Source organism: Porites lutea, chromosome 4 (assembly GCF_958299795.1).
Source record: "Porites lutea chromosome 4, jaPorLute2.1, whole genome shotgun sequence".
Taxonomy (NCBI): domain Eukaryota; kingdom Metazoa; phylum Cnidaria; class Anthozoa; order Scleractinia; family Poritidae; genus Porites; species Porites lutea.
This window is the reverse complement of record NC_133204.1, coordinates 4,917,059-4,938,803: the sequence shown is the minus strand read 5'-3', so window position 1 is coordinate 4,938,803 and position 21,745 is coordinate 4,917,059. Positions and strand designations below refer to the sequence as shown.

Below are 21,745 nucleotides of genomic sequence, written 5' to 3'. Positions count from 1 at the left end.
GTCGATGTTTTGTCCTTATTTGCGAGCGATTGAAATTGGCCTTGTTTCAGACCTTTTGAGCTTCTTTGCCAAGTGACATGTGACTGTTTTTGAGTTACAAACTATTACTAAGTAGGTCGCTTGTTCGGGCATGTATTTGGGAAACCTTTAACCTGCAAACAAGCTAAATGTTTAAAGATCACGTGAGTCGTAAGTCACGTGCAAGCGAGCTGAGTGAGCTATCTCCCGCTTTTCTTGTCGCTGATGCGTGAGTTTTCACCTCTTGAGATTCTCAAGCGCAGAGCTTGCTTGGGATTTTTATGGGCGCATAGTTGACTCTCCTTCATTTGTTAGTCGCTGTCGAACATGACTGGTCAATTACGGTCACTGTTCGAGATCGGCCTAAAACCAAATGCAGGACTGATAGGGTAACTTTATTGCTCAATATTTCGGCAAAACAATACGCTCACCCTCATATCGGGGGCTGTAGAAAGTGAAGGGACAGAAAAGTATTGGGCCCCGTCACCCTGCCACAAGCATCCCCCGAATTAAGCTCTCTTAGGGATAGTATGCTACACAGGAGGAAGAGGAGCGTTGCGTAACGACACTAAAAACGGTTGTGTTGCAGACTATCTTAGGGAGGGACTATTGATAACTAGACTTTGCTCTCCGTTTTAAACCTCACTCCAGGCCTTTTGTTTGACTGTTCGCGTGTACTTGAATACGCAGAAGTACGAACTGTTTTGCAGTCTAATCGACAACTATTGTGCTGAAATTTCTTGTATTACCCTTGTCCTCACCCTGGACACAGCTTACTTAAGCAGTGTCGCATAGTTGTCCTACAGAACGAGGAATGTTAACGCCATCTGTTTTTTATTGTTCACGCCCTAACTGCTGAAGTTAGTGCATCAATAATCTCGCCCCAGCTTATCTCTGTAATTTGTTTGCCTGAAGAACCCCGAATTACTATTTTCGCAAAACGAAGAAAAAATTGATGCTCCCAAAACCAAGAACTGATTACCTGAAGCGTAGCTTCTGTTACAGTGGCGCTCTTCTATGGAACAATCTTCCTCAGGAAATACGTACATCAAATTCCTTAGGTTTCTTTAAGAGAAGTTCCCATAGATGGTTTTCTGATCAGTACTCCCACACGGCAAATATGTAAAACAGTTTTTGAGAATTTTTAATTAATTTTCCATCTTAGACTGATGTTTTTAACCGTGTTTAAATAAAGTTATCATTCATTCATTCGTTTGTATGCAGATTTTATATCGAAACGGCCAGTATCCCATGCATGTAATTCTCAGCGAGGCGAAGTTCTTATGCCTCACACTCGATTCCCCTACCTCATACTTGTATTATTGTTGGAAAGAACAGTAATCACTTGAACCAGAAACCTGTTTCATCTCGGGAGGTTTTAATGAAAATTTCTAGGAAGAACTGAAAAACTGGCTCTTGCATGTCTTAAAACTGGCAGTAACATTTACTACTTTCTAGCTCTTAGACTGATATAAGTGTCAGCTTGTTCTCAAATCAAACAAGGTTTCAAAAGGGAAAGCGCGACTCAAATTTCTTTTCCTTCTAACAGGGATAACAGTCTTTTCTTGCGCTAATCGTCACTGCAAGCCGGCACGACACATGATTGTACAGTTCACAGCTATCACACCAGAGATTTTCACATAGGCTGCCGCTGTCTTTAAGAGTGACCTGAAAACCCTTTGACAGTCAAACAAGTCCGTTCCAGTTTGTGGCCGTAAAGAAGTCCACTCCAAGCTCCTCCACGCTAGCTCCATGTTCTTTCAGGGAGTTCTTTCTCGTCTGGGCTGATGAAAAATACTGCGAAGCATACTGCACCAAATCTTCTGGTTTGTCTCGAAGAACCACTAACACAAACCCCTCAAGCAACTCCACCAGACCAGGAGGAATCTTTCTTTTTGACGAGTCGGAAGATACAGGCACAGACATATGACTGGATCTTTCTGGAAGAATCAGAAGACCGTGATAGAAAAAAACAGATAATTCTTTCCGGACAATCAATCAAGTCATATATGATGTCATGTAATTCGTTTGCGCGCACGCAAAAAGGGTTCCACGCGATTCCACGCTTATATGCACGCGCATGACAACTTCTCGCCCCAGGACTACCTTACCTGGGTGCGACAGTGCATTCAGTGTATCTACTCATGATGCTCACGTCGTACAGACTGTAGATTTTGGCTAGGACAACTTACCCGCACGTGCCACGGCATTTCGATAGTCATTTTAGCCCGTAACAAAAAAGACTGAAAAAATAAACAAATAAATAAATGAAAACAATAATAAAAAAGAAATTGTTTGAAGAGTGCCTAAATCAGTGTCGGGAATTCGGGGACAAGCCTAACCTGCTTACTCAGACGTGTTTCCGTTTGTCGCTTCTCCACCCGATTTCCCATTTCTCTCGACCAATTAGCACGCGAGAATTCACTCCGTCATTGTAAAATTAAGGTTGGGGTGGATCCTTATGTAAATACTGATGTTCCAGAATATTTAGCAATCGGAATAAGGCTGAGTAGGATGTGAAGAATTATGCAGATTGAGGAGGATGTTATCCAGCCTCAGTGGATAACTTCCTCCAAAATTTGCACAGCTCTTCACATAATACGACAGCCGAATTTAATATTTGTTTTTTGATTCATTCAAATTAGTTCTGCTTGCATCTGAAGACTTCATTCAACTGAACTTTGGCCTTTTTCTCGGCCAGTGTCAGGAAAAAAGAACAGATGTTTTATCTTGCAAATAATCCTGAACATGAAATTACAAGCACTCCTTACAACTCGTTTAAGAATTATCTGCACTGAGGGCGATCTAGTGTATTGATTACCAAAGTAACAATTATGTACTATAACTAAAAACAGTGAAACTACCAGCTGATGTTAAAGTACTACAGCAAGAATGTGAAAGTACTGATACATAAAGTAAAAGTAGAGTATGATTGAACTAAGATAAAGATAAAGGTTCAGTTAATGAAATACATTATGTAGAAAGTAGACAGTCGAAAAGTGAGCATCTCCTTGTCTAATGACTACAAAACAGGCAAGAATTAAGGTTTTTGGGGAAACTAGAAAGATTGAATTGCTTCTTTTTTTGATTAGTTTAATCACCCATGCTCAATCTTGTTCGCGATATCACGGTGGGTTGATCGCTACCAAACAATTTCCGCAAAACCTAGAATCACTACAAAATTGGCATGTCGAATAAAGGAGAACTTACTGCTTTGAGGTGTAAACTGGTTAAACTCCCACTGCTCCTTAACGGTAGTAAACCTGACTGATTTTTCAGTGCAGTGAGCCACATATCCTCGACGACCCAGCGGCGGTGGTCAGTAAGGTTGAGAAAAACGGCAACGAAACTCAGTTTTCAAGAACGGGCGAGAAAGCTCCCATTCTCGCCGGGAGACCCAGGGGTGGAGAGTCGGGTGACCAAGAAAGGTGGAGAAGTTAGATATAACAGATAAATGAATAATTAGATCCAGTGCCGAAAGCTGAGCCGACAAATACACAAAGAGCAACATCCCGCATGAACTTCTACTGGAACAGTCAGTAGGATTGGTATGTATTTGCAACAACTTGGCGAGCCACACCACTTCGTAAGTATTCGAGCGAGTGTAATTCGTTTACGTTAATGACCATTGAGTCATGACTGAACTCTTTCCCTTTGATTCTGATAACATTTCCAAAGATTTACAGCGATTTTGATTGGCTATTTAATTCAATCTCCTTCCCAGGCTCTCTCTTCTCGCCGTCCTCTTTAGCCAATTTGTGGCGAGTTTGGTTTTAATTTTCCAGACGGAAACATTTGGCACAGCACAGCAGGGTCCAATTTGTAGGGGTTTATAAAAGTCGCTTAGTTATTTCGCGCCTCACCGAGTTTGGGTGGAAAAACAATAATTCTGTGTGGGATTACTATCTGACAGAATAGCTAAATTTCCTTTCGCTAAATTTCTGAAATCGGGTTGATTATGTAGCATTATGGCAGAGACTTCTAAGTCAAATGGCTTTGAGCTATCCACTTATTGTATGGTTTTATCCGATAAAAGCTTTTTAAACGTATTCAGCGTGAGTGCAGCGAGGCACTTTTTAAAACGGATGAAGCATGACTATCTTATCCGTTATAATCCGTCGCACAAATCCAATTACTTGTCTTAGCAGGGATCGCGCGTTGTGGTTCAGGCATCTTGTTGGCCAACCAAACCGGGCAATATGACAGATAGGTATCTCCGGCTACCTCACCATTGGCGGAATCATACATTGGCAATTGTCGTGACGGCCGTTTTATTTTTAACAACGTGTTTCGGCTTATTGCATGTTATTCCACAAAATCATCGCGTGAGGGAGACTGATTTTACTTTCCGTGATAAAATACTAAATGAACACGAAATAGCACACATCTTCTGGCTCGTGATATTGCACGATATAGTCACGGCAAATTAATTAAAATTGAACAATCATCCGCATAGTTCGAGTGTGAAATCGTTCAGACCAAGAGAAGAAGCTTGACCAACGTTTTTATTGCCAGAGCCATGCATCAAAAGATTGCTCCACAAGACAGAAAGTTGTCGTCGAAATTAACTCGCCGTGTTTGCATAACAGAGGATTTAATTTGCCTCATGGAAGGCTTCACCATTACTGCAATAAATGAAAGACCTGAGCAGAAAGATCTGGTGAACTTTGCGTCAAACTATTTCGAGGAAATTCGAAAGAGAAGGAACATGTTAGCCGATAGAGGAGTGGGCAACTTCAGAACTGGCTTATATCTCTGTAAGGAGTGGAATGGCCAACTATGATTGAGGGAAGTTTACATTCTTGAGTGAACTGAAGATAATGTATGAAGATACTCAAATACGGTTATCGATTATCAGTGAAGTTGTGTTTAATTGCTGACACGAGCACTTAACCACTATGAATTCACTGAGTAATTAATTAAATGGCTTTTAGTAAAAGAACTACAACATATAGACAGACCCGATTTTTCTTAAAGTACGCATGAATATCAAACAACATCTCAAATTCAGTCCTCGACTGTGACATGGTTATTTCGTGCAAGGTGGCTTTTGGCTTTGAAGACATCGTTACTCCGGCCTTCGTAGCTGCCTGTCGTGTCGAGTGAAAGCCTATCTACTTAATGATATTTAAACATGAATCACATGTTTAAACGTGTGTGTAGATTAACACTAATTGTAGATATTCAGTCCTAGCAGAAGGAATTTGTAACTGGTGTTTTTAATAATATTTGAGAATGAACTGACTTTTGTCGGCTACTTTGGATCCGACGGTTGCAGGAAAAAGGGCCATGAGATGTGTTATTCAATAATATTCCAATTTTGTCAAATGAGCACAGTGTAAGTCAGAGTTTCATAACTGTTTATTTATTTTTGCGTTTCGTGACTTAGTAAAACCATGTAATTTACAACTAAATACAATTACATTATGTATTTTTCTGATTTTGAAGTCTTTCATCAAACCTACCGCAACAAATAAATTGGCAAACGACCTTTTTGATTAAAATTCATGACATGTAAAAAAATTGATTGAGAACAGAATTTGGACAATATTTTAGAAGGTCACGACTCAACTCTGCTGCCAATATAACAAGACTTCATTTTCCATATGTATCGTCATGATATGAAGCCTGTCCTCGGAAATCTGCCGAGTGAGTCGAGTGCTAATGAAATTACAAACATGTAAAATATTTCCGTACCGTAAAAGGTCGTAAAACCAAACATCAATTTTTTTTTTCAGTGGACAATGTATGCGATGACTATGTATTACAAACAGAAACAATTAAACGTTTTTCAGCGGTCCAACAAAAACCATGGACGAAGCTAGACCTGAGGAAAACCGGCTTTCAAACGCTTTACTAAAAACTATAAAGTAATCATACAAAACAGGGATTTTCGGCGAATTTCTATCATGGAATCGGATGCGAGAAAATTTTATTTTAAATCCCAAGGAAAAAAAATTGAAAGTAAACAAATAGATTATAATCTGGAGTTAGGAGCTGGAGTAGAATAAACAGGAAGAAGAAAAAAAGGCGTTAATTTCGTTAAAATTTTATCAGTCCTATTAAATATCATCTTTTTGCCAGTGTTGATACGCAGAAGTGACTAGACTTATCATATGTATAAAGACGTCATTGTATGTGTTTTTAGCGACATTTTGAGGTTTTACTGCTATGCGATTTTTCTCTAGAGGAAATGAGTCTTTTATAGAATACATCCCGCTATATTCCAAGCTATTCCAGTTCAGCCGCTTTACTTCCGTTCGCCAAAGAACCCTGCCGTTTTCACGGTTCTTCGTTCCGATCGCTTGATGAGATGTTATCTTGCAAGGAAATGTGCGGTAATGTGTGCGAAAAGAAACGATTGAGTTTTGAGACCTTTTAGGGGCCGGGGGGTGGGGTGGGGGATTTGGTGGAGGGGTTACTCCCTCTGATATAAGCCATATAGGTATGTGCCTCCCCAAAAGGTATGGTTTTCCCCCCGTTTTGGTCTGAAAACGTGTATAGAATCTGCTTATTTTGGTCTGGAATCAGGCGTGGTTTCGAGGGAACTACGAGAGTGTATATAAGTATTTAATTCCAAATGAATGAGAAAGAAAGAGTAATATGCGAATTGGAAATGTATTTTGAGAAATCTTTTTTGGCGTTCTAATCTAAGTTATGATGAAAGAGGCCAGGTCTGAAAACTAGTACCAGTGGATTTTAGGAGTTAGATCTGAAAACGAGAGTGGAAAATGATTTTTTTTGTTTTGAAATAAGGTCAGGATTTGGAGAACCGGGCGGCACACCCCCACCAAAATTCCATGCTTAAGGGTTATTAAACCAGTGGGTTTGTTAACATCTATAGTAGAGGTTAACAGTACACAGCTTGTGATAACCGAGGTGTTAATAGATGTCTGTTCATTTTGTTGCGTTTTTTACTTCTGAAGAAAATAAAAGAAGGGAAAAAATTAGATTAGAAATTTGATTTTTAATCCGACATAAGCCTTCTGTTACATTTCAACGTAATTTAGATTGCAGAGATGGTTAGAGTGCCTCTTGAAACTTAGCCAGATTTGGTCCAATAAAATATCGAAACACACACTTCTGGTAGGCTACCGGAAGTGCGTGTCTCTGAGTCATTTAAAAAGTTGCTGTTAACACAAAGAAGATCAAATTAGCCGCTTTCTTTCCCAATAAAAGTAAGTTTTCAAAAATTTAAGATTTTGCGAGAAATCTTGAGCCACTGCTCGCGAAACATTAAATTTTTGTTAGTTATGCGATTGTGTGCTTCTGTGTTCCCTTTCAGTATTTTGTTTGTTTTGTATTACGTAACCTTTTTCCATGAGTTGAATGTACTTTTTTGGCCATTAGCATAAAATAAGTGGTAGCTCTGTTGATTAGTTTTTTCCGAGATAGAATAACGGATTTGGCAGCAATAATGGATTTTTATAGCTTAAGTCGCTTCTTTTAGCATTGATTATTTTTCTCTTTATTACTTAGCCTTTTAATAATTTAGCTAGCTACCGATAAAATAAGGGAAAGCAATAAGCATTTTTAGAAAAGTAATTACAAAGCAAATGCGGCGGGTTCATGTACGTACTTGTTGTGAATACAAGAAAAGTATAAAGGCACTTGCCAGCTATAGTACGTGGTTATCTTTACCATTTTCAAACTGTGAGTGTCCTCTCTCGCCCGGTTGGCCTTGACTCAACAGCTTAAAAGTAAAATCCAATGAAAGGATCAGCTAAATTTAGATACATATTTACAATAGATTCACTACTGACGGATCAAATTGTACATTTGTACTTAACCTTGACTTTAATAGCTGGTGTACCTATAGTCTGTACATGCTTCAAAATAGGATTTAATTGGTGTTAAGAAATTATCGGCTTAATCGGAAGTGGGTTTCCTTGAGAAAGAGGGGATCGGCTGGGCAACTTCTCAAGACGGTAAAAGACCCCGATATATGCGAGCTCAGTAATAATTCCTTAACTTTCTATAGTCGACTGAAGCTGTGTCCATTCTCAATGCTGCTGAAGTTATTCGGTATTATTATTATTATTACGGAGCTTAAGCGACAACGAAGGAGACAACTACGAAAACGTCACTTAAAAAGTGAATTAGCGCTGCCTCAAACTTTATCGCGCTTGTTCCATCTAGTTTAATTCCTCGTCAAACGTTGGCAAATTTTTTGGAGTTGAATTCTAAAGGACTGTATTAAAGTTCAGGAAAGGAAAAGGAAAGTTGTTGTCTTGAGTGAAATTAGACACTTTCACCTTGTAGTCGTGCAACGACGGCTTAAGAATGTACAAAAAAGTGTGTTGTTGGTTTACCAATCCAAACCCACTGCTTTTTTGCCGTTCTCGTTGCCGTCGCCGTCGTCGTCGCTTAAACTCCCTACGGATTACCAACAGCGCATGGCCTATGTATGCCTAGCTTTCTACCATTCTATTGTTTTTCACGTGCATGGTAGCTTACGAGAGCCCATTCTCGTAAACGGCAGACTGTACTGTTGCGACTAGACTTTTTTGGATTCCCCAGGTGGTCGCTTACGAGACCACGAGAGCTCCGGCTGAAATCTGCTAATTCAGGTCCCAACATTGTTGGGAGCTTCAGTTGTATCCGTTTGTATACCACTGCCGCCAACAGTGCCGCAACAACTCCCAACATTGTTGACACCCTGCATGTAGCTCAGAGCAACTCCAGAACACGAGTAATCAAGTGGCTCCAAAATGGTGCTACTCAGTTCTCTGTTTGCTCCGGCTGCTAAAGAATCCACGATATAGATATTAACTTAGCTCTTGGTGATAAAGCGCCCCTTTTCGACAAGAAGAAAATTTCTGATGAGTTCAAGACACCACCAGACGGTCAGTGGGATATGAGAACTAGATCAGAGTTCTAACTCGCGATCCGGCATCACGATGCATAGCGCGCACTGAAAAGAGGCTGTTATTCTCACTGGGAAAACACGCACAAAAGCTTAAATTAGCATCAATGCACTTCCTAACATTCTCAGCGTGGCCCGGGAGAACACACGGCATACCCACGGACCTTGTCCCTTAAGTTTAAAGACAGCCTGCAGCTTGATTATTCAGCCAGTTCTAGTAAAGTATAGGTCTCGGCACCCTCTATAGCAGTTCTCGCCCCACCATCCTCCCCTCAGCGATGGAGCATACCTCGTATTCTCTCCTGGTTCACCGCCTCGCAAAGCCTCGGGCCGATTCTCCCACATCTTATGCATTTAGGCTCATTTGGCTTTGTGTGCGGGTGTTTCGGGTGAGAATACATTACATTTAGAGTTGTCCCACTGTCAATAAAAGTTTCCATTCAGAAAGCAGACAATACTCACACGCACATCAACTATCGTAGTTAGTGAGTAAAAACAATGAACAGTAAAGCTGATCGAAAAAGCAAATCATTTCCTTGATTGTATTCACCAATAATTGCCGTCTCAATTTGTGATATTGCGGAGCTTTCAAAGCTAAATGTCAGAATATTTCCTATTACAGATACCATATAATTCCGCTTTTACGACAGTTGAGTGTGAATTCTCAAGAGATACACCGAAAAACAATGGCTTGATCAGTATTTATGGAAAAAGCATTAGAGTCGCTAAGCAACAGTTATTGAACTTATTGCATTCAAGTGGATTGACGGTGCAAATTGATCAATGTATTCACCATTTTACTCGCAGACGTCAACACAAAAACTTTTATACATTAACTTAATCGCACGCAAGGTACTGAAAGCCTAGCGGAAAAGGTAAGTCTCAGAGAAGCTTGTTTGATCTTGTTAATGCTTAAAACATTTATATCACATTGTTCATTTAGCTTCACTGGGAGTCATTATCATTTGTTTGTCATTTGCTTAAGACAGTCTTTGTTCGTTTGTTTCCTTCTCGGTATAATATATTTGGTTGTGAACTTAGTAAACTGCTTGTTTACATTTTATATACTGCGGCTGGGTTTTTACAAGATGTGTCATGACAAAGTGAAAGAAATGTGGCACAAGTTCTCTGACAAGCCACGGTACAGAACATGAAATAAATGAATGCAAATTGCTCGGCGACCGATCCATGTTTTTACAAAAGTTCTAACGCTGAGAGCAGTTTAATTTCCATACTTGCTGACCGGAAAAAAAAAACTTTAGACTGAAGCGTAACTGATTTGGCCTTACCAAATTCTGAAGACCAAAGCACGCGCAAATTTTCGCCGGCTCTTGTTTTGTGGCAAAATCAAAGAAAAAAAACCTGCAAAATAGTCACGAGAGTGAAGTGAAGTTATTCAGCAGACGATTCTTTGTTAAAATAAGGATGATGAGCATTTAGTTTTAGGATATATCCAGGTTTTTTTCTTATTCCAGCGCAATATTCTATTTCAAGTCTTCTTTCTTCGTACGAACCTAGCCAGCGGGCCATCTTATATTAACGTCACACCTTGAATCAAACTAACCGGGGGTGGAGTGTGAGTGGCCATTTGAATACTGTGTTTTTCCTTGATTGGGTTAACCGAAAGGAGTCTAAATAAAAAACTTATCGTTATCAAACTCAAAATAAGTCAACCTTTTATTTCAGTGTTGGAATTAGTTTCTAGAGTATATGCCAATTACAGTCTGTTTTTGTTAATAAGAAAGTTTGGATAGAGTTGGTGTATCTATTAGGAAAGGTCGTTGGACTAAAACGGCAACTAAATTGACACAGAAACAAGGTTTCCGTAGGCGTCTTACTAAATTGACATTCGAAGACCAATGGAGGATGACAACAGAAATGAAACCATTTTTTACAATGTACGTCGAAAATATGCGTGGCGACCATATGATACGTACATACATACAACCTTTATTTATACACGATATTAATTCAAAGCTACAGGCTTGTGGGGTCGTGTGCAAAAATTACAATTAAATAAAACGTTAAAAGTTATTACTACTAAGAAATAAAATCGTTCATTCATAAAATACACATAAGAAAGATAGAAAATGATATTCAAGAAAAGACAATTGTCTAAAGTTGCTAACTTTTCTTTTACACTGAATCAACTACGACAGAGGACACGACATAATAAATGCATCTATGATGTTATGAAGAGCGTCCTTTATCTGGTTCAAAAATACAAAATATTTCAAATCAGTTTGTAGGATAATTATTATTAGAATCAGCTGTGTGATCCGGCCGATTATGAAAGGCGATGCATCTTATTGTTTTTAGTTTCGAAATGACATCCAGATTAACACTCACTGTATCAGGTGGCAATCTATTGTGTTAACTACAAAGTCTTTCACATTTCAATATATTCCAAGAAATAATGGAGGAAACAGTCATTTTGGTAAGCATCCTGTCACTCGATTGCTTTAACTGGGACAACTACAGGATTTCGTCGGATCTTTTACAAAAAAAAAGAGAGAAAAAAACAAAAGAAAAAAAATGTCGCTTAGCTGGGTAATGGCTTTTTGATATTCGAGGATTATGACAGGTTACTGTCAAGTATATTTGCCGTTAAGTAGTGAAAAGGCAGACTTAATGCCTCCTTAAAATGGATCCCCTGCACTTAGTAATACCAGTCAACAACATATCGTGCACGATATCAATGAGAATTATCACGAGGAAACAAATTAAAAACATCTGGAATTCTTTCAGTTTTGGTTAAAAACAGAAAATGAGTCAAAGTTTCTAAGGCGGTTTTTCTTTGTCTTATTTGATCTCCGAAACTTCAGTTTCCTTCAGTGACCGACGCAGGCGTTGAATTTGGTTTTTGGCAGGAAAAACTGATACCTTAAGGGTGCTTTTTGAACTTTTTTTCTTTTATATAAAATGAATTTAGTCAGTTAGCTTAAAATGCGACCAATCAATCAAAGCTGTCAGTGGCGTTCCATCTCAACACAGACGGAAAATAAATGTCGAACCAAAGAGATTACACTCCTTTTAGAAATCATCAGACCGCAGATGGAAATTTTGTTTTGAAGCGTCCAGAAGTTCCTTTTTACTAGGAATTACAAAACAAAATAACTGAATACTTAAGAAACTTTATAAATCTTCGCCTGAATCCCAGTTCACTCATTCATGCTCTTAGTAGATTTTTACGCAGAGTGCGAGAGAGTACGATAGCAGCAAATCACGATGCTTTTGGACTCTGTTGCTCTCTGATTCAGCAACATTGAACGTTGGATTACGAACCATCCAAGAGACTGTAAAGGGGACAGAGAGGGCATCCCCCATATACACCCTATTCCATAGGTAATTCGTCTCGAGTTATTTTTAGAATCGGGATAAAGTTACCTCGCGCGAGGCGTGGATGTTTCGTGGAGGTTTCGCATGACCAAACGCCGTGCAAAACATGTCGGGCGAGAGGCAATGAAAGCGTAAAAAGATCGAGAGCATTCCTGAATATTGAAGCGAAATGAGTCGGCGCTCACCTGGGAAAAAGGAATCGCTGGACTCTTTGACAACCCGTGAAATCAGTTTAACTCGAAGTTGTCGTAACCTCAGTGCTTTAATAAAATGAGAAATTTCACCGGTCTATTGAAACCGGTCGTTTGTACAATTTAGGGAGTTTAAGATCCAACGACGCGGACGACAACTAGAACGTCAAAAAAACAATAGGTTTAATTAGCAAAACAACATTTTCGCACGTGCAACACACTTTTTTGTTCATTTCTTTCCCGTTTTTGCACGACTACGACGTGAAAATGCCTAATTTCGCGTTTTATGGAGGACGTAAATAAGCAACGACGAAATTTTATTTCTCTTTCTGAGCTTGAATATGGTCCCTTGAAATTCAGCTTTAGGAGGGTTCGCCTACAATTGACAAAGTAAGTGGGTAGGAATAATCGCTATAAAGACTGAAAAAAATAAACATCAAACCAGAAATTGCTCTCTTCAAACTGTAAATTATAAATGATCTTGAGAGAATATTCAGTGTGTTAAGGATTTCCCTGCTCTACTGTTAGCTCTATACAAGAGAGGAAGGGCGATTCTTTTTTAATTTCGGATTCGCTGACACAGCTTTCACAGAAATCTCGCTGTAGTCGTTTTCGTCGACAAAAGGAATAGCAAAATCGCTCTCCGCGTCTTCCCCCATTTTGTTCTGCGTCATTTCGTGAAGGACGCGTGGCTCTCAGCGTGGGTCATCCACGCGGAACACATTCGCGCTATGTGATTGGCTGTTGTCTTATCCCCCTTGAGATCTGTGGTGTTAAAAATAACTCGAGACGAATTACCTATGGATTAGGGTGTATATGGGGGATGCCCTCTCTGTCCCCTTTATAGTCTCTTGGAACCATCGTAATAACTAAAATTCGAGAAAAGGCAAGGCAAAACTACAAAAAATCTCCCTCCAAAACGACATTAATCAATTAAACAGTGATAATTAAGAATAGAAAAATTTAAAAGTCTTTGTAAATCTTCCTGTAGATTGGCAAAATGTCTGTTGAAAGTGCCGACGCTGACAAACCAAATCCAGGTCCGCATAGCGTGCCTGAGTTCAATGTGCAAGACGTAGATGCCAATGAGAATATCAGGATAGACAGCTCAACGACTCAGCTCAAGTCTGGTATAATCACAGAAGGTGATTCCAAGAGCAGACAAAAATCAGGAAAAAGTCGACCTTCGAGTGGTAAGTATTGAATACAAATTTCTCTCCCTGTGGCTCTGTTGTTCAGTGAAGACAAAAAACTGAAGAAAAAGTATCCGTATGGATTAAGAATACATAAAGCTATTTGACAAACAGGTTTTGATGTTTGGGCGCCTAGGTAAAGCCGGGTAAAGGGATGCTTCGGGCTGGAACTTATCCCTAGTTTCAGGCAATTAGAAAGATAGAATTAGGTCGGTATAGTTTTACTAAATTTGCATAGGCAACAAAACTACTAACTCCCCACAGCTATAAAAGGCCTTAAAAATCAAGACGATGAAGGCACTTTGGTAAAGTGACAAATTGAGGTCTTATTTAAACAAGGTCAATGGATTGAATCATAAAATCAAAAATCATAAACATAAGCAAATTGTGTTCATTGAAAATATACTTTTTTAAGTTAATGCCAAAAATAAGTTTGGCCCGGCTTTTTAAGGAAATGCGCAAGGATTCAGTGAATAAACGAAACTCGGTTCCAATATTATTAAAATGTTACAAGAAGTAATTCGTATCCAGTAAAACTGTAATAGCGCATTTTTCCTACTTTATTGTTTTGCAGCAAAATCAAAGCGGGCGGGTACTGGGAAGAGCAGGTTGACACCAGTCCCTACTCCAGCGGATGGTTCATCTAAGGTTGAACAAGCACTTTCAAATGGGGAACCTGCGGAGGACAGTGATTATGATACTGATTTGGACTGCGAAGAACCCCGAGAAGAATACGACCGCACAGGTAAACTGCACAATTTCACCAAGCACTGAGTAAATTTTAATTGAAACCGCTGCAAAATGGTAATGTTTTTCGTGGCGTCAGCGTGGTTGCTTTTTTGTCATGCTCCTATTTTTGGGTTGTTAACTATTGTTCAATCCTATGGAACATGGAAAACTGAATAACGAGTCATTACCAACTCGATCCATTACAACAGGGGCGGCCTATGATCACACTGCGATAAGTGGCTCTTAAGAGAATAACCAGGCTTTCCACACCCCACTACACTAAGTAAAATGAGTGGAATGAGGATACTGGGGATCTCCTCGGCTGGGTGATTGAACTGCATGATTGTACAGACTAGGTCCTTTACTGCTTATATTACGTGCAAGGGTTCACTATAAAAAACTGATCAAAACTGTACAGAAGCAGAACGGTTTCTTTGCCCTTTTTCGCCTGTTGACTTTAGAACACCGACGTTTTCATATACAGTTAACTTTTAGGTAGATTTTTTCGCTAGTGTTGATCATCAAGTAAGTCTCACAAATTCAAGCCAGCAATACTGGAGAACAGAAAATAGCTGTATGTCTATTATCTCTCTTTCTCCGCTTGCGGAACTGGCGTTGACGATAATCGGTTCATTGGCTGAAAATAACTAACTTAGGCATCCAACTGACCCTGCAGGTCGCAAAGCGTATATGGAAGCCTGTTCTCAACTGGGAATCATTCCCGTCTCATTTGTTATCGAGCACATCACACGGGAAAAGATTGATATTAAACATCATGGATTGGGACCGAGTGGTGCCCGGGCTATCGCGTTTGCTCTAATGAGAAACACGGCAACAACGACATTGAACTTACGGGACTGTGCCATTGGTAAGTTTCGATAATTGACTTAGGATCTTTGCTTACTTATGAAACCCTACATCCCAATATACTTTGATGTTAATCACACAACTTCGTTTTCCTCAATCGGGTAGGAATGTCTCTTTTTTAAAATCTATAAAAGGCACTGAAGATCATGATAAGTTCCCTTGAACGTATTCTGCCCTCACCGTAATAATCAACTGTATAGAAGACTCCTCTGTGTAATGCAAAGCGTTTCTCGTGCAGAACGTCTGTACAGGTATAGATTTTCTCAAAGTCCTTCGCTTCTCGTTTACGGTTCCGGTGGTAAGCCCCAGCGCGAAGAGCTCCCGCTCCCTCACTCGCTTTGCCACCGAAAACGTAAAAATTTCTAGCTCGCGCTTTATGCGCGCGAGGAAAATTTTAAGCTCGACTTTTGGGCAAGTCTAGTACAGGTGGAGCCGTCTTTTTAAAGAGAGTTATTTTTCTTAATTTTATATAGGACCCGAGGGAGCTGGTTACGTCTCTAGGATGCTTAAGGAAAATTTTTACATCACCGAGTTGGACTTGGCTCAAAACAAAATAAAGAGCCCTGGTGCCCAGGCCATTTCCGAGGTGCTCACTGACAATAACACCATCAAGAAATTGAACCTGTCGTGGAATGATTTTAAAGACAAAGACGCCGAATGCCTGGCAGAGGGAATCCGTGTCAATCAAACACTGACATGGCTTGACTTAAGTCATAATGGGTTCGCAGAGGAAGCTGGGATGTTATTGGGTTAGAATAGTCTTCTTTAATCATATACAGTCCACTCTCGCCTTGCTATGACGAACACCCCAATTATCAGGGGCACCCAACGACGGTTTCCTCCCAAACAAATTAAAAACACTTTTTAGACTATCCAGGGTACTTTTAGATGTCTAGAAATGCATTCTAAGCGGCGCTATAAAATTTGTATCTGTTCGGTCATCCTAGGGGAACTTGAGTCTTTTCGAAATTACAAGGGCCTCAGTATTATTTTCCCGAAAATTTTAGAGGCAATTTAACGTATTACGAAAGTGATAATTTTTCTTATTTCCCTCTCCATCATATTTTTGGATTCGAAAATTTTAGTTTTCCTTTTTACTACGTCCTCAAGTAATAGAGAATTCTAGGTATTATCTGCTTCTCTGCACAGATATTTACAGAGAGCAGTCGTTGGGTGCTCCTGAATTATAGAGAGTAGCTAAATCCCAGGCAAAAATTTATTGCCGATGTTTGACTTAAATAAAATCCCGCTATTACGGCTCTTGGTAATGAGGTGGACACTAACTCAAGGTCCCTACAGTGCCCGCTACATGGGAGTTGACTGTGGGGCGAAAAGTACAGCCATTGTACATTGGAGCCCCGCTGTATGGACATCCGCTTAATACGGATACCGTTATAAGGGAAAGTTTCGTTTGTCCTAAATAAAAGCTCATATATCATCTTTAAAAAGTGTTCTCGTGAAAATATGTGCTTTCGTCGATAAAACATTTCAGTGTAACCACGGCATGTCCCCTTGGTATGCCCGTTACCCGGGTTTCACGATACCTCATTAGGGACTAATTTGGCTACTTTAATCAGGTCCAAGGTAGTTTCCTTGCCCCTCCTTTTTTCGTAGATCTCACGAGCTGAATGAGTTCTTAGACAATGCTTAAATAGTTCTCAAATTGTAGTCCATCCAATAGCTGCAAATCAACGTCCTCATGACGTTAGAAGAGCCTGTGTACAGATGTCTCAAACCGTAATTAAACGTAACAGATGTTATGAATTAACACCTTCTAAGGGGTGGACCGTTAAAAGAGTTATTGCGGGGGTGGGGAATTTTCGCGCTGCATGAATATTATTCTTAAAATTTCCCTTATTTCTTTTGTTAATTTTCCCTTGCATCAATATTTTTTGTACTTCGCCCACCCCTCCCACACTTTTTCATTAATGGTCGACCCTAACACAATTAATTCAGTCATTCTGTTTTCTTTCCTAGGACCTGCTATTGACGCAAACGGTGGATTAGAATATCTTAATCTTAGCTGGAATCACTTCCGAGGCAAAGGAGGCGTGGCCATCGGTAAAGGCTTGCGTGCTAACTGCAGTCTACGGACATTAGACATTTCTTGGAATGGTTTAGCTGATGAAGGAGCTGCAGCGTTCGGAGAATCTCTTAAGGAAAATAATACATTGATTGATTTAGATTTAACCAACAACAGAATTTCCACCGAGGGAGCGTTGGCATTCGCTAAAGGCCTACAAATCAACAATACGCTTAAAATATTAAGGTTTGTGACTTAACAACAACAACAACAACAACAACAACAACAATAAAGATAATAGTAATAATAATAATAATAATAGTAATAATAATAACAATACAATTTTAGATAGCCAGGGCTAAAACATATAGAATCATGAGAAAATTTTGAACGAAGTTGTAATAAATAAACACATTAAACCATTTTTCAAGTTATATTTTGTAGCTGAAAATCTTCTCCTCAAATTCGCGCTCATGTTGGTTTCTCTTTACAGTCACAGGACATTTAACAGTTACAATGTTACCTTCCAAAAGTCTCTGAGTAGGGCAAAGGGCAAGAGTACACCAGTTACCAGCGTTAGGCCGGTTGGTTATGGGGGTGGAGGGGGAGGGGCGCTATCAACAATCGTTTTTATTCTCGAAATGCGAAGGAATCTAACTCAGTATTAAGGAAAAATAGAATTATTTATATTTTTTTGAGTTTCATGTTATATGGGAGTAGAGGGATGTTTTCTTGAAGTGAAAAAGTGTCTTGCTCGATTTTACAATCAAAATTAGTTACATCTTTGTACTTTTTAATTTCGTATGGCTCCACACAGTAATTTTCAAGGAGTTATAATAACTCCTCTAGTGGGGTTAATTTAACTCCTTACAATGGAGTTATTTTTCGGGGTCGAAGTTATTTTCACTCCAAAAAGAAGTTTAAAGAACTCATTTTCAGGAGTAAAAATGACGCCAGATATTGAGCTATTTCCCCAGTTATCCTGTACCTAAAATTTTTAGTCCACTTTCAGAATTAAAGTAACTCCTAAAAGAGTAAAAACAACCCATGTAAGGAGTAACAATAACCCCATTTTCGGAGTTATTTTAACTCCAGACTGGGTGTAAAAAGAACTCTTTTTCAGAAGTAAAAATGACCCCAAATTTGGAGTTAAATTAGGATTTAAAGCAACCCCCAAAAGGGGGTTATCCCGTACCTAAAATGTTTACTCCATTTTTGGCGTTAAATAACTCCCTAAAAATTACTGTGCGGTTTTTCAAAATCATAAGCTTACAGGGTGGATACAGTGCTGATTTAAGTTTTTTACCTCTCCTGTAGAATTGGGCTGAATCCACTGCAAAATATCGGTGCTTTTGGTCTTCTCACAGCAATGAAAAACAACGTGGACTCTGCCTTGGAGCAAATTCTTTTCAACAGCGTCGTGGTCAATTTAGAGACTCAAGAACTCGTGGAGTTGCTTCTGGGACAACATCCGGGACTCACAATCACGTGCACTTTCAGTAAACGGTCTGACAAACCGGATCCTCTCGACGACCGATTTGGAAATAACAAGGGGAATGAACTGATCTACATCCTCAAAAAGTATGTCGAGGATAAAAATTACCGGTTAATAGACTTGTTTAACCAGTTTGATAAGGATAACAGCTTGTCGGTAACTAGAGAAGAATTTAGAATGGGCCTTAAGAGCATTGGAGTTCCCATGACCGATGACCAACTGACGAAGCTCATTGACATGTTAGATGAGGACGGCGATGGAGAGATTGACTATGGTGAATTCACTTGGATAAACGAAGTTGATTAAACAAGGTTTGATACAAGACTAACGCGATCTGACATCGATGCGATCGATAGTCCAGGAAAGTTTCTGAAGGTAAAATGATAGAGAGCTCGACAAAGTCAGGGTGATTTAAGCGATCTGGTGGAATGAGATCCCCTGAAATTGAACACTGCAAAAATTAAGCTGATAAATGCGCTTAAGGAAGAACAAGGAAGCAAAGGAAACACTTATCATGGCTTTATCTAACCAGAGTCGATTCTATAGGCTCTTCCAAGTTTGAAGCTTATCATTAACTGTGAAGCTACAATAGTTGTGACTTTTTTTAAAAATTAAATCTGTGTTCCATAAACTCTTTAGTTTTACCTACTGTACTATGGCTTGAGAGGAAACTTTAACGTTAGCTTCAAATCATAACAAACACTAAATAAGGCTCTCATGCGACTTTGCAATTCAAAGTTTTTAGGGATAAAGTTTGAAAAATTGTGAGCCTGAACAGTTTTCAAAAACTCCAATTACAATCCTTCTTTTATCATGATGTTTATGAAATTCTTCAAGTTTTTCCAAGGCATCCGTCGGTTTTTGTATTTGCACTGCTAATTATTTAAAACGTCCTTTCACTGTTTCAAGCAGTTATTTATATTTAACTCAATTTGATGGTCAATTCCTAAAAGGTATGAACTAGAACTATGAGGTACAGCTCCTTTCAGATGTTTTCTAATGACAAATAGGAAGACCTTCATGTAGCCTAGGTGTAGCCGCACCCTCCCCCCGACAAAGGAAAAACGGAGAGAGGGAGCTCCCCTTTGTCGGGGCGGGGGGGGGGGGAGGGTCCGGCTAACCCTCATGGTCTAAACGACCGAATAAATATAGACTCGATATAATAAATGTTTAGATCTAAAGGATAGGAATGAGTTTGGAAGGAAATAAATGTGCGTTGCCCAGAAGCTGACTTATAAGCTGGGATATTCAAGTTATTCTTATATCTAGTATTACGGTCATGAACGCAGTCACGTGTCTTAAATCTATGACAAAGGTAGCTAGGGGCTAGCCCCTTAACACATTTAAATGCTAAAACTCCAATTGTATATTTAAGAAAACTGGTCAAATTCCATGTTTCCGTGGGTCTTTTCAGCAATAGATCACAGGTGACGTCAAAATCTGGTAAAAACATCACTGCCACTTCTTTGTTTTTACCACATTTTGACGTCATCTGTGATCTATTACTGAACAGACGCACGGCAACATGGAATCTATTTGTTAATCAGTTGTACTCCACTCGGGATACAACAGCACGTGATCAAAGCATGGTGGAAAGTGGCCTGATAGAAGGCGGGAAAACACTGTCAATTTGATAACTTTGATAAATCCCAACACAAAAAGGCAAATCGAGCCTCAAGCTAAAAAGCAACGATTCGAAGTTATCCAAGACGAAATACGGCAGCTAGTAGGGTGTAGGAAAACGATGGACATAATACAAGGAAACTACTTTGAAGATCATTCATTCAGTGGTTTTGAGAATTAAATTCGTGTACCGACCTGTGAAAGTCTCACGGAGTACAACATAACATTTAATACCAGGTCCCTCAGGAAAAAAGACAGTTTTGTTTTCCCACGACTTTTTGATGTTTCGCTAGACTTTGTCTCGGGAAGCATCAGGACTCTGGAGAAAACAAAACAAACTCTTTCAGTGCCATGTAATGTTCTATCTATTACGTAAACATCAATAAAATACCAACCATTTCACTTTTAAAACATTTTTTGCTGTGCAAGGCGCGATTTATTATGTAGCCATAGCAACGGTGATCTTTTCACGTGCGATGTTATTTGCACGTGTTGAGATATCATGTTTCCGCGCGAAAGCTAACCTGTTATTTCATTGGTTGTTATATAATAAGTTTAAATAAATCATCCTATTTTATACTAAACCCGGGCCCCAGTTCTCGAAGAAACCCTGGTTATGGTTAAATATACTTGCAAACAAGTGCAAGAGAAAAGCCCTGTTCAATTTTACATAGTGCCAAATCACTTGATGTACTTTGTATCGAGGAAAAACCATGGTAATCCTTACTTATTAGTTTTCAAGGGCTGTTTTTATAGGACTAAACCCAGGTCCAAGTTAAAGGCCAGACTTTTTATCATAACGTCATCTTCTGTCTTCGTCGCCTCTCACTAGAATCACGGCATGGTTGTGTAACCGAAGAATAAACATTTAAACCTGGAACTTTTGTTAAATTTCGTCATGCGGCAACATTCAGTACAGGACATCGTATATTTCGGTTCTGAAAAGGCAGCAGTTCTATGATCGTGACTGTATTTACTCAATTTGAGTTATTTTCTGTTGCATACTAAACACTTACATGCATACTAAACACTTACATGCAAAGACTGAGGTAATCACAAAAGGTTATGCAACCGACGAATAAACATTTAAACCTGGAACGTTTGTTAAAGTTCTTCATGGGGCAACATTCAGTACAAGAGATCGGATATTTCGGTTCTGAAAAGGCAGCCGGTTCTATGATCGTGACTGTTTTTACTCATCTTAGTTATTTTCTGTTTCAAACTAAAACACTTACATGCAAAGATTGAGGTAATCACAAAAGGTTATGCAACCGACGAATAAAAATTTTGAACTTGAAACTTTTGTTAAAAGTTCGTCATAAGCCAATATGCAGTCCGGCAGGACATCGGATATTTCGGTTCTGAAAAGGCAGCAGTTCTATAATCGTGACTGTTTTTCAG

At 39.3% G+C, this 21,745-nt stretch overlaps 1 protein-coding gene across 1 annotated transcript; it reads left to right on the top strand.

Moving 5' to 3' along the window:
* The first annotated feature begins 9,618 nt into the window (after nucleotides 1–9,618).
* LOC140934011 (uncharacterized) lies at nucleotides 9,619–19,820 on the top strand. The gene is made up of 7 exons (XM_073383697.1): nucleotides 9,619–9,759; nucleotides 13,406–13,607; nucleotides 14,182–14,352; nucleotides 15,013–15,204; nucleotides 15,677–15,952; nucleotides 17,181–17,472; nucleotides 18,544–19,820. Exons 2-7 carry the CDS (start codon nucleotides 13,415–13,417, stop codon nucleotides 19,025–19,027), a joined length of 1,608 nt encoding a protein of 535 aa, XP_073239798.1. The 5' UTR covers nucleotides 9,619–9,759; nucleotides 13,406–13,414; the 3' UTR covers nucleotides 19,028–19,820.
* Nucleotides 19,821–21,745: the final 1,925 nt, after the last annotated feature.

Coding starts and splice junctions, on each gene's coding strand:
- LOC140934011 (XM_073383697.1), top strand. CDS start 13,415: ATGTCTGTTGAAAGTGCCGACGCTGACAAACCAAATCCAGGTCCGCAT. Junction 15,205..15,676: donor CTTACGGGACTGTGCCATTG/GTAAGTTTCGAT, acceptor AATTTTATATAG/GACCCGAGGGAGCTGGTTAC. Junction 15,953..17,180: donor GGAAGCTGGGATGTTATTGG/GTTAGAATAGTC, acceptor TTTCTTTCCTAG/GACCTGCTATTGACGCAAAC.